The 16417-nt window shown below is 35.6% G+C and overlaps 2 protein-coding genes across 3 annotated transcripts; one reads left to right on the top strand and one right to left on the bottom strand.

Annotated features, from left to right (window-relative positions):
• The first annotated feature begins 1392 nt into the window (after nucleotides 1-1392).
• On the top strand, nucleotides 1393-2886 carry LOC108220804 (uncharacterized). Its single transcript, XM_017394664.2, has 2 exons — nucleotides 1393-1552; nucleotides 1716-2886. The coding sequence occupies exons 1-2, from the start codon at nucleotides 1499-1501 to the stop codon at nucleotides 2466-2468; spliced, it is 807 nt and encodes a 268-aa protein (XP_017250153.1). The 5' UTR covers nucleotides 1393-1498; the 3' UTR covers nucleotides 2469-2886.
• Nucleotides 2887-4750: 1864 nt separating this feature from the next.
• On the bottom strand, nucleotides 4751-16002 carry LOC108223221 (DNA ligase 1). Of its 2 annotated transcripts, XM_017397359.2 has the most exons (18): nucleotides 15154-16001; nucleotides 14953-15069; nucleotides 14494-14595; nucleotides 14295-14411; nucleotides 13702-13932; nucleotides 13234-13328; nucleotides 11846-11933; nucleotides 11152-11283; nucleotides 10610-10722; nucleotides 8944-9045; nucleotides 8794-8855; nucleotides 8491-8562; nucleotides 8104-8177; nucleotides 7971-8027; nucleotides 6722-6799; nucleotides 6149-6226; nucleotides 5957-6044; nucleotides 4751-5101 (listed from the first exon to the last, which is right to left on the bottom strand). In XM_017397359.2, exons 1-17 carry the CDS (start codon nucleotides 15958-15960, stop codon nucleotides 5976-5978), a joined length of 2394 nt encoding a protein of 797 aa, XP_017252848.1. In that variant the 5' UTR covers nucleotides 15961-16001; the 3' UTR covers nucleotides 4751-5101; nucleotides 5957-5975. The 2 variants fall into 2 exon arrangements, with proteins under 2 accessions (XP_017252848.1, XP_017252849.1); XM_017397360.2 differs by lacking the exon at nucleotides 8491-8562 and having other exon boundaries at nucleotides 4962-5101; nucleotides 15154-16002.
• Between the last annotated feature and the right edge of the window lie 415 nt (nucleotides 16003-16417).

Raw genomic sequence — 16417 nt, 5'->3', positions numbered from 1 at the left:
CTCGACAAATATATAACAATAAAAAATTTCCGTCCTGATGGATACCTTAAGAATTTGTAACATATGAATAATTTATTTGACGAAGCGGCATAGGAAATGCAATTTGAACATACAACATTTAACAGTAGAAAAACACAAGGATCATGGATGGTGGCATGCATGTATCGCATGAGAGCTTCTGTTGTGTCTTGTGTGTGTCAATAATTGTGGTTACAAGTTAAACATAGAGGTCAAAAGGAAGCCTAATTAATTACTCCCCACCAACATGATTTTACATTTCAAAAAGTATCCATTAAATGTCCCCTTTTCTGCCAAATATTGGAGGGAAAATTCGGCTAACATTTTCAATGCTTTTTATTGACTCTATTCAACTGTTGTGTGAATGAGAGTTGGTGTGACGTTAAATAACTGTTGTAAAAATAAATAAGTTTCGGCGATTATGGTTTTCTACTTGTGTGAAATGTGAACATGCATATTTTCTGGTCAATAATAGTGTCAGAAAATGTCTTTGCAAAGATTCTTCGATTGCTAATTAATTTTCACATTTTCTTGAATATGTATTATGAAAATAAAAACAGTTGCTGTCACGGAAAGAACCACCTTTTTGTCTTGCAATTGTTATTTGTTCATATAATTAATTCCATCGACAGAAGTTAAATAAGTTCAGTTCTCAAAAAAAAAATAAAAAGCTGCGACGGTATTTAAAATTTCTCGCGTCATATTTTGCTTATAGTATATAGTAGATCTTGGATTACTAATTCATTTTAAAGTATTTTATTATTAATATCCTTGGCTCTTTATGTCGGCAAATTTTATAAAAGAATGTTACTTTTGGAAAAAAAAATTAACCACATTATTGTTCCAACGTAAATTGGAGGAAAAAAAATAATTGGGTCCATTGTTAATTCATCTCATTTATAGAAAAACACATGTCTGTATGATTTTAGAGAAATATAATAAACGAGTATGAAGATAGAACTGAAGCATAAGACGACGGTCTTGTAGCAGCATAAGCATGAAATTGTTTATTTACGATGAGGGACAATAATTCTCACAAATTTCCATGTAAAAAGTTAAAGAATCCAACCTAATACCCCATTAAACATGCATTTTATTAATACCCTTGTATTGAAATTTATTGTGGAAGTAAAAAATTGATATCTAGAGCCACCGAATACACTGTGTATGAAGATCGATGACTTGTAGTCCTACATGTGATAGATAGGATATATAGGGTTTTGGCTTTTTCCCCTTTTGTCCAACCAACGACTCATACCTAAGAATATATAAAATATAATAAAATAAAATAATTAGTACTTGTAGAAAATGAAAAATCTAATGCTGCACTGAACATAAACAGTTGGACTTGGTACTGCTATAACAGATGCTCAGTGAAAGTTGTATATATATTGACACACCAAAGCTAGTCAACTTATTCCATTACTACCAAATTTAACTACTCTTTTTCTCCTTCTCTCATTACCTTCATTGCTACAGCATGGACAATCAGCAGAGCCAGTTTCTTACTTGGCCTTACTTCTTCCAAGGAAAGGTTTGATTTTTCTTCTCTTTAACTTAATTCATTCAAATATGCAGAATGTTCCGAGTTCTATGTCCGACGTGTCGTTTAGAGATAAGTTATGCTTACATCTGAAACTAAACGTCCTATAGGATCATTGGACTGATTTTTATTTTTTTTGGTTAAAATTGTGCAGACAATGGAGGAGCTATCACAGACACTTCTGGTGACAACTTTGGAGCTAGAAACCACCAAGTTAAGAGCTCAAGAGGAGATGAAAATGAGAGATGATCAGCTTATGGAACTCAGGGATATGCTGGAGAAAACCATGAGAGACAGAGATGAAGCCCAAGAGATATGCCAGAAACTCCTGTTTGACAAACTGCTACTCCAACAACAACAGCAGCAACAACAACAAATGCAGCTTCAACAATTCCATTATCAGAATCAAACAGCTCCCCATTCCGGAGTCTCCAGCATCGAAGATGATCCCAGAACTGCCAACTTCTCTTCATCAGACTGCGAAGAAAGCATTGTTTCCTCACCAATTCTTGACACAATTCAAGAAAAAGACCAGGACTTTTTCTTCCCAAAAGACAAGCCATTGCCTGAAAAAGGGAAGTTCCTGCAAGCTGTGATGAAAGCAGGGCCATTACTTCACACCCTTCTTCTTGCTGGACCTTTACCCAACTGGCGCCACCCTCCACCGCCACTCGACAACTACCAGATCCCACCACCACCTGTCACCATCCCGCCGCCACTACCACTACCACTGCCATCACCACAGCAAGCATCTCAGCTCCCCCACCAAGACCCTTTCATGGATATTACTACTTTTAGCAACATTAACAACTTTCAAGGACTTAACAAAAAAAGGGTGTTCAGTGAAATCACTGATTCTTGCACAGATACTAAGTGTCAGAGGGAAAAACTGTCTTTGATTAGGTGACATTATGGCAGAGCATCTTAATTTAGAAAAAGAAATCTACTGTACTTGTTAGTGTGATGAGCTGATGAATGAGATTATGTACTGCTAGCATTTGTAAAAAGGACTCAAGTAAACTAGGTGGACTACTCAAGGAAGAGGAAAAAAGAGGAAGCTTGATCTTTGTCTATGGCTTCCCTTTTTCTTACAGCCAGTGGTTGATTAGTTGCAACATTTTTCTGTTTGTCACATATCACATCTCTTTCTTTTCATTTGCTGGGCTGTGATATTGAAAGTTGTTTGCTTTTTCTTAATTTAACTATCAAAGTAACATGTAATCTTGTGATGATTTATGGTAGTTACATGTGTGTATGCAGTATGCAGGACTTTTGTGGTTCATGACTCAATATCCAATTATATGCAACAGATCTGTTTTCTTTCATATGGCCGATTTCAGTATTACTTCCCGACAATTGATTGTTGCAATATTTTTTCCGCGATTTTTTGTAATTGTAAGATATAACATATAATTACAAGAATCTATGACCAAACCAAGTATGTGCAGTAACACTAAGAGGTACCAAGATCTTGTATGGATACATGTACAAGGCAGAAGAGAGAAACTGAGAAACATGATGAAAGTCTAAGAGGCATCCTTGTTGTGTGCATGACCCACAAATCAGAATCAAGATTTGATACTAGTGACCTAATGGTGAGTATTAGTTATTATAATGTGATTTGATGTCTCTGGAATCATTTCTATATTTCTTTTTAAGCTTTTTCTTTCTCTTTGAGCCCCTCACTTGCAACCGCTAGCTTTTTTTCATTCTATATTATAATCACATTTCCTTTTACATGAACATTCTTTTCTCACAAAAGCCAAGCAAACATGTTCAAAAGTGTCCTTGTTGGTTGAATAAAGAAACAAGGAAGGTGAATTGCAGCTATATGTCCACACCACACCATTTTTTAAACTACCCAAAATACCACTATCATTTACTGTTTAATACTAGCCTGACATGACTGATTACCCAACATATCTAGTACTAATCATCTGTTTATTAAACTAACCCAATAGTAAAAAAAAAAAAAAATATTCCTGTTATCACCAGTTCTGTTTGCGATTTTATCAATGCAAAAAAGTATGTTCTTAGTCTTTGAAGTTGATTACACTTCAGAAGAAAACATGATTGTATCAAAAAACAATTAAATTAAATTAGAGATTTTCAAAATTCCAAGCTTTAAATTTCATGTTGGCAGAGGTTTTCAAATCTTGCAGATACAATTATCTTGCTGGACTTATAATTATTCAAAATTTCTGTGAGATGGTAGAATTTTGAGTGAGGGTAATGTTGAAATATAACATAAGATCTGAATGACTTCCTGTCCTTAAAATTTTAAATAGACCAGTTCTCAACACAAACATGAAATGAAGAAAAAGAGAAGTTGAAAATGGAATAAAAATAAGTGAGAGGTATTAGAGGGTAGAAATAAATGTTACTTTTAGCGAATTTAAATTTAGTTTTAATTTTGTAAAGCTATGAAATAGTACAACATAAACTCCAAAATCGTAACGGCTACTAAACTATACCGCAGTCATTGCTTAAGTTTTAACCCGACTAAACCTATCACCTTCTGGAAAAATTAGAATACTTCTCAACACGAAATAATCTTTAAGTTACCTATTAAAACATGTATTATCATTCAACGTGACTCTAATATATGCTGACTAAATTGGAAAAAAGGGAGTTAAACTTCAAACTTAATCTTAAAATTATAGATTATCATATTTAAGTATGGTATCAATTAGAAAATTCACAAAATTAAGGATTCTTTTACCTCCATTTCAACTAGAGAGACTTTGAATAGTTATAGATGCTTTTATTCACAAAGCTTATGATTGCATGCAATGGCAAAACAGAGGGGCACCATATGACTGATGTCAACACCGCGGTCCACACGCAAAGGCCAACAAAAATGTAAGTAGGAATTTTCAATGCCTGGATCACATTGCCTTGACTCAGACTCACATCTACCTCAAATACTTTTACTTGAACAAAGCCAAGAAGTTTCTATACCTACATCACGATAGCTCGACTGGAAGTCACATATAATTCTAATATTACCAGAAGAAAAATGGTATAAGACAGCCCAGATTTCACTCATTCTACGATAGACAAGGACTTCATAGACTTTCTAAGGCTTTTAGGACACTTTTCAAGTACTGTGCATGTATTACTTTGCGGAAGTGTTGGTATGATGTTGATTGTTGATCCCGCAAAATAGCAACAGACCATATACACTAATCAGAGGAAGAAGTCAAGACTTTGATAGGCACAATATACAAGTATACAATATAACACGCTAATATGCTATATAGCCATCTATTAAGTCAGAAAAAGCATCCGGATCAAAAATCTGGAGTCCTAAAGTCTAAAACATGAATATGGGCCAGATCATTAGCATACAGGTTGGAACAATTTCGAAAGGGTACAGCTTTATATAGAAATGTCTCTATCCCGGTACAGATCTTCCAGTGGCTAACCTGACTCATAGGGTAGTAACAGATATCAACATCAAGTTACTTGTTGGGGGCAGAGTCATCACTATGGACAATCTTAGAGAAATACAGCAGCTGGACCATTTGCACTGTGATCCTGGAACATAGGTACAAGATGAGAGGGGGAAAAAACTCAGATTTTTAAGCTTCTATTATTTTTGACAGGTAATTTGGTAACCACAGTGTTGTATCATATTTGCACAAGGTAGATGCTAAGCAAAATTAAAACAAGCTAGCCTAGTATCGGGTTGTATGCCAGCACTATTGGCTATTCCATAAATCCAATATATAGAAAACAAAAGCATATGTACATTTACAGTCTTCTTAAACAAGGGAAATACTTCTTTTTCTAAAGACATATGCTAAGTTTTTGCATATAGGACTTGAAGACAACCATCAACTTTCTTAAAGAAGGCACTGACAAAAAATAACATGAAAAGTGTTAGCAGGTGAACAACATTTACCTTAATTATGCAATGAATATATGCAGATAGCCATATTGTGTATGTAACTAATTTTGTTATGCAGCAGTGGTTCAAAAAAAAAATATTTGCAATGTATTTGCCTATACTGGCAGCACTTTACAAGCTTTATTTTTGTCATCTACTTGCTCCGCCATTGGCGTAAGTACCATGGTCCTTTGTCTGTTCTTTTTATCATTTTCGTGGATTGTAGAAAATTACCAAATTACTAATCTTATTAAAGCTTTAGATTAGACAATTTTATAAACTGCCCAGACAATCACAAAAATATTAGAGTTTAATATCGAAGATATGTAGGAAAGAGATTAGCAAAACCTTTTATAAGATGTTAACTACATTAATACATAATTAACACAGTCAAACTAATTAAATCAGGCATGACTTCTATTTTTGGCAGATAGAATGAGGTAAGTGCTACAAGTTGAGGCATATTTCTAAGAGCCAGAAGACCAACTGATTGGAGATCGTACCATGGAAGCTTTTGCTTCTTCACTCGTCCTTATCATCATCTTCGTAGTGCTTTTGGGTGTGCTTTTGAGCTTTATACATTTCAGCTACCTATAAGCATGGGAATTGGTAGTAACAAGCAAGATTGTAATGTAGTAGCATAGTCAATCAAAAGGTCCAAGGAGTAGAGTAAACAGCGAATAATTATATCTAACCTGTTCCGATGATGAAGCTTGCTCTGGAGCCTTGTCTTCTCGTACACGAACCAGCCGTGGAAATCGGAGAGAGATGCCCTTTTTCAAAGAATATGAGAATAACAGTATAAGCATGCATAATAAATATTAAAAACTATTTTGCGTTTAATATACACGACAAATAGTCATACTGAAGCAGGTCCCCCATACACAATGGAGAGGGGTTTGTAACCTGCTAAAAATCACTATACACAAACCCTGATGCTCCGTTTAGTTGGGGAGAATAGAATGGAAAGAAAGATTCTTAGCAAAATTAATGATGCAAAATGGAGATACGAATGAGTGGAAAAAGTGAGTGCGAATTTCTATAATAAGATTTGTGAAACAAACAAGTAGGATGGAGAATGGAGAATGGAGCATTCCTTCTCAAATTAAGTAACGGAATGAAGGAACCAATTTAAAAATGTTCACCTATAAATTGGTACAAAAATCATTTTGTTCATACCAACCAAACACAATGTGAAAGCTTAGAATTACATTCCTGCAAGTTCTGAATAATAAAACACCTTCAAAAAAATTGATTAAGCAATTAACCTTCTCAGAATCCACAATCCCGATGGCAGCACAATAGACGGGACTGATGGTCAAATCTGCAGCTTTGACCTCCCAAACCTGAAAGAGAACATCCAAAAATATGTAAATAGTTGAGGCAGAAGCATCCCATTACAATATTTCAAGCTGAGATAGAGGAAGATTGCAATCACATATATGCAAAGATTAAGTGGCAAGTGCGAGGACTAAAGAGATTTGGTACAGTAGATGGTAAATTGGTAATATATAAGCCATACACAGTGAAATAGCTTAATATGTGTGAATCTGGTACTCTGGAGCAAAAACATGTAACGATAATGCTTCAACATCAGCCCCAATGAAGGAAGTGCAGAGATTTTATGAATCAGCAATGATCCGGGCCAAAGTAGCACAAAAGGAAGAGCTCGTGAGTCGTGCATAGCCTTTTTAAACATTAAAATGACTGCAATACCAAGTTACATGTAGTCATTTCAATATTTGCTTGCCAGCATACTTTGCTCAACACTTCAGAGCCAACTTAGATGATGCAAAATTGCAAACTAATAACTTTAACATGTGTTCGAAAACATACTGTACTTTCTGAAGTTTCATTTTTACTAATGTATGGGCATTGCTGTGTCCGCAAAAACGGTGTCAGGATGTAGTTCGGACCACCAGAAATCTCAAAAAAAGAGAATAGCTAAGATACCTATTTATACTACAATATGAGTTTACTTCCTAAAGGAAGATAGCATTGAAGAGAAACTCTTCCATCTTCATTCGTGTTGTCTAATGCCTATCATGACCCTCTAATTGTAGCAGGGTTCTTGATAAGACACCTCAAAGCATACCCTTGTATAACCAAGCAAAGAAATAACAGGTTTCAGTTCCAAAATTGGCAGCCAGTTCTTCTCTGCCGATTCTGATATGCTTCTCTAACACTGATACCTTATGAATACATTCCCTGAAAGGCTGATGTTATCTAAGAATTTAACTCATTTCAATTCCCAGTGCCAGTCTATTTCATCATGCTGCCTTTTTGAAACTGCCATTGCTACCTCTTCGGTGTGTGACGAAGTGTTCAAGGTAATTGCACTAGTTCAGGGATTTTTAGTGTGTTTCAGTGATTATCTGACTTTTAGCCTAGACAAGTATTCTAAGGCATGATAGGATGATATGTAAATAAAATCACCCCACAGGCATATATAAATATGAAACAAGTACTAACCAAACTTCGGATGATACTAAATTAAATAAATGCTTAAACAATCACCTCGGTTGTTTCAAACCATACATCTGGAGAAATCTTATCTGCATAACGATAGTAGGACTGCAAAAAAATTGTTAGCCAGCAATATTTTTTTAAAGGAGAGGGAACAAGCCAACAAAATAGATTTAAGCCCTACCTTTGCCTTTGGGATCACTTTAGAACGTAGACTGGTAGATCTCTCCTCAAGCACTTGTTCAGTAAATCCAGTGCCTAACAATGATCACAAACCATAGAAGTCGCATTAGAACTGTGAAATTCTCATATTAAGAAAAGCTATTTAACTAGACAACTGACTCCTTTTCTTACGGCTTCACTGCAAACTTATTATTTCGATAATTTCACACCACACAAATGACGCATAATTATGTAGTAAGCTTTATGTGGAAAGGTGAGATATCCTGAAGTCTTGGCTATCCCTTAAAATCTAACATAGTTCTAATATATGGAAGTTGACGCTTTCCACGGGGATGGGTAGACACTTATAAATCATCAGGGAAACTTGGAAGATAATGATATTCCTCACCGATTTTACAAATGGTTTGATATGCTTCGCTGCTGCTATCATAACAAGCAAGCAGAAAAGCGCCATATACACCTACAAGGAAACAAAGAAGATTCATGTTTATCCATTAAAAGAAACCCCTCCGCAATCCTACCAAGTGACACCAATAATAGGCAAGTGGCATGAACTCTAGACTGAACTTCGAAATTTGAAGTACGATATAATAAATTTGCAAAAACACTGGCAAGCAATGCAGTTTTAAGATACTTCAATTTCACAATATGAGATGTTAACTGTTTCAAATTAATCTTTCTGTAGGATTACCAGTTCGTTTCCCTCGTCCATGGAAAGCAGCAATAGGTACTAGATCAAGTGAATCGCCAATACTACATGCACAATCATAACCAATACCATTAATGTAAGTTCTGCAAAAAGAGTAAGATGCAAAAAAATGGTTGATGTATTGTTATCAACCTTTCCATGTAATCTTTCTTTAGTTTGAGCCAGTTATTTGACCTCTTTGAAGGTTCATATGTAGCATCTCTACTTAATGTTTTGATAATCAGTCCCTCGCAGCTGCAATGAAACATAAATGCAAAAGGCAGGAAAAATGTAAAATCATCTAGCTCGAAAAAAATCAAAAAAGAAAAAAGATGCCTGTAGTGTTCAAAGGTAAATTCATGCTTATATTTAATACTAACAAAATGGAGTATAACACAATGGCCAACTGCAAAATAACATCATTGAAAAGAGGGTGTTTTAGTTTCAATGTTCTGATGTTGATAATCTTTTTAAGAGAGATCGGTCACAGGAAACTCAATTCTTTCTTCTTACAGTCTGCACAGCAACATACAATGTCCATAGAATGGCAGACATTTAAGTGAGTTTACCATTCTATGGCTTATGCTGCACGAAATTTGACGTAGAACAATACCAATAGGCTAGTTACTGGCAAGTAAAATTGGATGTGTATGCATATGTGTTGACTTTGTTATAGGAAGAAAAGAAAAAAAAGCACAAAAGATCAAAACCCACCCTTTATGGTTCAGGACAAAAAACATTTCATATTCAAGGCTCGAGGGGGGGTGATATTAGAGTACGGAGGAATTACAAAAGGAGAATTTGATTAAGCATGAGAGCATGTAATTAATCGTTACACATATCAGACGAAAAAATTCACTCATAATTTGAAGCTATATATGGGACTAGCAGTAAGGTTTAACAATTTATTCTTCAAGTATGATAACTATTATTTTGCTTGGTACTTGCTATCATGGTTGTTACGTCGGTAAGTCGAGTCGAGTCGACCGGAGTGTCCGGCAAGTCGAGTCGTGACTAGTCGTAGACTAGTCGACACTAGTCGACAAAGTATAAAATTAGTAATTTTATATATATATATACATATTCTACACTTCTACACACAATTGACTGCACAAATAGGATTATAGGAAGCAAAGTAAACTAAGACAGAGATGCAGAATACATACCTGGCCAGCAGAAAACAGTAGGCAGAGAAACAGAATACACATATATGACTGTGTGTATATGAACAAAAAACAAGTGTATTGATTCCATTATCTGTTCTATAAGTGTGTGTATAATTGTGTGTAATATATATTGTTTGACTGTGTGTATATATACATACAACTATTCAGTGTGTATATACATATATGACTCAGTGAGTCTGTGTATATATATGTGTTATGTATGTATATATGAGTGTGGGTACTCTGTTTTTACATATAATAGGGCTTGTAGATAAAAAGAAGGAACCAGTCGGGCTTTTTTTAATACCTTGGGTTGGTTGTTTTTTTTTTGCAAATCTGGGCTTTTTTTTTGCAAATCTGGAACCAGTCGGGCGACTGGGTCGACCAGTCGGGTCGACAAGTCGACCCAGTCGACCAGTCATGAACCAGTCGAGCGAAATACTTACAAACAGCCAGTCGAGGAGGCCAGTCGACCGTCCTCCACCGACTGCTCGACTAGTCGTCGACTAGTCGCGACTAGTCGAGCGACGTAACAACCATGCTTGCTATATGTCATTTTATGCTACATTATGCTTCTTAAGTTCAATTTATTTTTCCACACAATTTTGAGCTTTTAGATGAACTTTTGTAGTCGCCAATTTCTCAAAAAATACCTTGCATCGACAGAATCCTCAAGAAACTTCTGTATTTCCTCAAGATCAGTGGATGTCATTGCTGTAGCAAACTGAAAATAGCAGGGTTCTTCCTCAAATGACTTATACAGATGCTGCAGAAGCCAGAACCTAAATCGTTAGTTGAACACACGCACATAAATAAGGTAAAACTTGAGAAAAAGAAAGCTATTGTACAGTTCTTGACAGTAATCAGAGCGCGAGTGTCAGACACTGCCTAAATAATAAAAGTCACCAGATGACCTCAATTACAATCCATGGTAAAAGGCACTTCTTGCAGATTATTCTTAAGCTCTCTAATGTGATTTAAAATCCTTTGCGAAAAATTGTTCACACAATTCTATAACAAGCACCCAACAACTACAAGTACATAGTCACCTTTCCTTACGGCAGTAGTTCAGCCTCATGTAGACCCTTAAAAACAATATGTGCCGGCCATTTTTCTTATATTTCTCGTTAAACAGGAAAACAGAAACAAATAGATTGAGAGACCAGCAAGTAAATGTAAAATTGGGGTAACTCACTTCCTTACGAACATTAAGCTGCTCCTGTAGAAGTGTCTGACCATTCAGGTAAAGAATATCAAATGCAAAAATGCAAACTTCAACTTTGATGTCACTGATCATTACATTTTTGCGGGCACGTGTGCTTAAAACCTGCCAAAAAACGAATATCAGCAACGTCACCCAAAGATAAGCCATTTGACTACTTCTCCTGACTATCAAGGAGAGTATGTGTAACTGATTAGTGCACACAATAAAATCCCCAGAGTATTGTCCAACCAGAACGATCCTGCAGAAAATACTAGCTAGCATTTCCGTCGAAGGATCCGACATGAGATAAGTGTCCGGGTGTCCAAGTGTCCGACACGGGTATGGAGACCGAACCAGAAGAGTCAGAATAATATATATGTACACACACACACACACACACACACATATATATATATATTATAGGGAGATGTAAGTTGCTGAGTTCTCCAACATTTATAAGGCACTGGTCACTGGAGCGGAATGGTATTTATAAAACCAGCAACTTGCATAAGAATATGTGTGCCTCATTTGTGTTCAACATCACAAGTGCTGGACATGGCCTTGGCTAGTACCATCAGTTGGCAAAAGACCACACGTTTAATTTTATATTAGTTGGAATTAAAGGGTTAGTTAAGCTGAGAGCTGAGCTACATTAATTGGATTGTATATAAGTATATAACATTACCTGGAAAGGTAAGATTTTCTTTTTCTCACGGTCATAAGCGACAAGCTCGCAATCCAAAACAAATGATGAAACAGATGACTTCTTTAGTCTGCAATCCAGAAAGAAAATTAGTGCTTAAAGTATTGCATTACCTCATGGCCGCAGAAATAGAGAATATTGGTTATAAAATGTATAATCCGTATCTTCAAAAGATTAACAGAGTTTTGTAACATATATAAAATTAGCTTATATCCTATGAAATGCATGAGTTGTTTTTAATATTTCTTACCTTGTTATTCATATAGATTTAAAATATAACAAGGTTTTTAAAGATGTGTTGAAAGTTATGTTAAAATTCCTTTTATTAATTAAATTTGAAAGTTGACAATAGAATGTTTAGGAGAATATTAAGATATATGTTTAATTTCCTACATTTGTATTGAAATATGTAGAAGGTACTTAAGATTTTTCTAAGGTGATTATTTTTATAATATAAATAAATATTTAATATAAGATTGCCAAAAACCAAAAAAAATAACCAAGCAAACTTTAGATGTTTCTACTTTAAGAGTATATTATAGATAGGTATATAAATTAAGTAGTTCCATTAGGATAGACTCTAAAATAAATCAGCCCAAATATCCACCAACCGAAACTTTTAATGTTTCGGCTTTCATAGAATAGTATAGATAGACATTATAAAGTAAATAACAATTCAAGGGATATAAACAAAAATTACCAAGCTCTTCCCTTGCCCAAAAATACTCTTAATTTTACCATAAATTATACTATGTGAATATTCAGAGGGAAGATTCAACCCAGGAAAGTAATAAACTGCTAAAAGTAGTTCAGACTGCAACTATTGTTTGTTTGTTCACATCGTGTATTTTATAGGCCTTCACAAGTTGTAACGATGACGGTGTATGTTGTTCTTTTAGAGAGGCACAGAGCAAATATTTTCAAAACATGGCTCGACATTGATGTACACTAAGTATCCACTTTGGACTCCTTTTCTATTCTATTAACGTCAGCAGAAGTCTTCATTTCTTCGTTGAGCCTACTGCAAACACTCTATAATGATTTCCTGCTCCAAAATGCAGGGTAACAGATGGAAATAGGGAGTAAAATGACAGACATCTTAATAAGCAGAACACTTCATTTGGACTTTACAAATTATCAGTACAGAAATATTATTCTTGACAAGTATAAAATGATGTAGGCTCGTTAATCAAATTACTAATTCCAGCTAAAATATTAAGAAAATATGTCTCTCTTATTGGCTTATTAAAAACTCCAGTCAATATTTGCTGCAAAAAGTATGTGAACTATATGATATATGGGTAACTAACAATATGAACTTGCCTTGTTAAGCTATATAAAAACAAAATCGTTATGATAAGGGATAGAACCTTGAAAGAGCAGAAACAACATCTGGAAACTTTCCCGTATTTCTTTCAGCATTTCGACTGTAAATCTCAACTGAACCATTCTCCAAGTAATGTATCTGTATACAATATTTGCCATATTTAAGACACAGATATGCAACAAGTGAAAGCACTTGGGAAGCATGGGTTTACTTGAACATATGTATTATTATTCTAGCAAGTAGCAACGTCTATATCTTGTTAAATAGGTGGAGTCCGTGTCAGACACTCTATTTGAAGAAAACAGTAAGTAGTTAAGATAGATCTGTTGCAAATTATACAAATGCTTATTATAATGTCCCATTTGTTCCGAACCTTAAGAAAGAGTGAAGATGTCAAGGTATTTAATATCAAACTCTAAGTGACTGGAGTGGTGGGCATGTACCCATTCCCAACACTTACTACACAGGCCTGATGAAATTCACAATCAAGTCCATGTAACATAGTTATTACCTGAGCACGTTCTCCATCATACTTGTATTCGCATGTGAATTCCATATCTTGAAACTTATCCAAAATCTCAGACACTCCTTTCGTTGGTTTTGCTAGCATAGGCCCAATAGGAATCCCGGGTGTAAAACAGCATGCCTTCGGGAGATCCCATACACCACCAGTAAGGATGGCAGGGATTATTTTGTCATAGACGGGAAGCACAGAGTAAACTTGTTTAACTATCTTTGCAGCCTGAACACCAAATACAACAAATTAACTGATGCAGAACATGCAAACAAGACGTGGCATTACCTATCTTTCAAAAAACTGCAAATGAAAATCAATATCAAGGTAGAGAATCTTTGTCTTCTAATAATTAGAGATAAGTGGTAATTATGTTGGGGAAATTTATAAGTCGGACTGCATGATGCTTAGGTCACAATGGTATTCAGCTAATGTTGATTTCCTAAATACAGGTGTCCTTAACTTTAATGTTAATGGCCTAAATGTAGATTATAGAAAAGTTTATTCAAAAAGAATCTCTTTACAAAAGAGCCTTCCTAAAAACAGAGAGTATTTGCATAGTACACATTTCATAATGCACAAAAGATTACCTCTTCTGAAGGAGAATCTATATTTGCAGGAGGTTTGAAACGCTTTTCACTGTAATAAGCAGCATGACCCAGAGCAGCCAATAGAGTTTGCTCTGCCAAACCAATTCGTAATTTTGTCTGTACACATTAACTTAACCAAATTATTAAAGGAAGAGTAGTCGGCATAACATTCTCAGTCTCCAACTGAATTCATATCTACCTGCAGTAAGCGGATCATATACAGAGGCTCAAAATCAGTAGCAGCAACAAGGAGTGCCTTGATATGGTTCTTTTTCTTCTCTTGACTATCCTTGCCAGATTCCTAACAGTTTTTAAGAAAGCATATGCAAATTAGAGGTTACGTGCCTATAGAGACACGTAATTAGGCTTGGCCTGTACTTATTATGTTATAAGCATGTAACTCCACTAGTTGAAACCTCAACCCAAAAAATATTGGAATTTAAAAGTAGCTTCATATTAGAGATGTTAAATAACAAGATTGAATAGTGGCTACGGATGATTATAATAAATCGTCATTAAGCAATATTTACTTGACTGAGAATGTTACTATGTCAATCTATTTCAACTTCATTCCCAAATTGCTGCTTCTATGTAATAATCACTGCAATGTAACAAAAACTCAACTTTAAATCAAATAGCAAAAGTCAGACTGGATCACCTTGGCAATGAGCTGAAATGTGTTAAAGACCTTAGTGACTGTTAATGCCTCAGGTTTGCGCATCAAAGACTGTGATGAGCGGCTGGCTTTTGCAACCAATCCCAAATCTCCCAAATCCTGCAGTAGAAAATTAGACTTGTAAACAAATACATTTGGAGCAATAAGCAAAAACAAGTAAAATATGTAACATTCTCTCATTACTTTGTACTGCTTCCTAATCTGAGCTTCATTGCATCCACAAGCTTCAGCCAGCGCTTTAATAATACTCGCATCCCCAATTCCAAGCTCCAACCCTTCATGAGCAGGTGCGATCCGATTCGCTAAAAGATAAACAACCGGAAGCAAATCATCCGGTGACGTCTGTATCACAGTCCTCAACATATTACACACAATCTCAGTAATCACAATTCTCCCTGACTCCTTGTCAACAGCATCAAACACTCTAGTCACAAACGAAAACGGAACTTTCTTACCCTCCCCCCAAAATGCAGCTTTCTTTGGATCAAAATTCGCCGGCTTATTCTTCAACTGTGCAATACTCTCATCCAAACTAACAGCCTCGGCCTTCTTAACCGCCAATTTCTCATCCAGACTCAAATTTACCTTACCTTCCTTGCACCCATTTGCCAAAACCTCAGTACCCACATTATCACCACATTTCACAACATTTTCTTGTTTACTCTTTTTATCAAACACCTGATGCGCGTCATCCAAACTCGCGTTCTCAACCTCTTTTACAGAAACTAACTCCTGGGTCTTGCGTTTCTTGGCTGGAGAAGCCTCGGACTGGGGTTTTTTCTTCGCAGCGGCTCGAGCTTTTGACATTAAAGCATCGAAAGCCGAAGGGCGTGAAGAAGACATGGGGAATTTCAAATTAGGGCTTGTAAAAAGAGGGGGTTTGAGAAAAAATGACGAATTGGGTCTGAGAATCGGAGAGAGACCACGCGCAATAGTGGAGAGATTGGGTGTGCGAGGAAGGAGAAAGAGTCCTGAATGGAGTGTAATCATCAACTGAAACTAGAGAATGTGCCCTCAAAATATATATATACTATTACAGAGTGAGAGCAAGTCCAAGACTGTCCTAGTTCAAGCCTCAAATATAATATAAAATATTATGTCTTAGTAATTTAGGACATACTTTAGTAATTTGAACTCCAACAATGTGCCTTATTCTCACAATATGTCTAATATTTTATTATTAAAGACTCTCTTACATCATTGAAGCATAATATAAAAGTAAAGAGAGAAAGAGAGTGTTGATGAAAATTTATAATAAAATATAGAATAGGGCAATGAGAGATGTGCCCCAAAAATAGGGCTTAGTGAGGTTGTCCTAGTGATATAGGGCATCACTAGGACATTGTTGGATCAAGTTTTTTCATCAATTGCCCTAAATTATAACTTAGGACATGAGATAGGGCATCTCTTGGACTTGCTCTGAGGGAGAGAAATGAGGAGGGAGAAT

Source organism: Daucus carota, chromosome 5 (genome assembly GCF_001625215.2).
Source record: "Daucus carota subsp. sativus chromosome 5, DH1 v3.0, whole genome shotgun sequence".
Taxonomy (NCBI): Eukaryota; Viridiplantae; Streptophyta; class Magnoliopsida; order Apiales; family Apiaceae; genus Daucus; species Daucus carota.
This window is presented reverse-complemented; position numbering and strand designations above follow the sequence as displayed.

Coding starts and splice junctions, on each gene's coding strand:
- LOC108220804 (XM_017394664.2), top strand. CDS start 1,499: ATGGACAATCAGCAGAGCCAGTTTCTTACTTGGCCTTACTTCTTCCAA. Junction 1,553..1,715: donor CTTACTTCTTCCAAGGAAAG/GTTTGATTTTTC, acceptor AAAATTGTGCAG/ACAATGGAGGAGCTATCACA.
- LOC108223221 (XM_017397359.2), bottom strand. CDS start 15,960: ATGATTACACTCCATTCAGGACTCTTTCTCCTTCCTCGCACACCCAAT. Junction 14,412..14,493: donor ATATGATCCGCTTACTGCAG/GTAGATATGAAT, acceptor TAATGTGTACAG/ACAAAATTACGAATTGGTTT. Junction 8,028..8,103: donor AAGTGATCCCAAAGGCAAAG/GTAGGGCTTAAA, acceptor ATTTTTTTGCAG/TCCTACTATCGTTATGCAGA.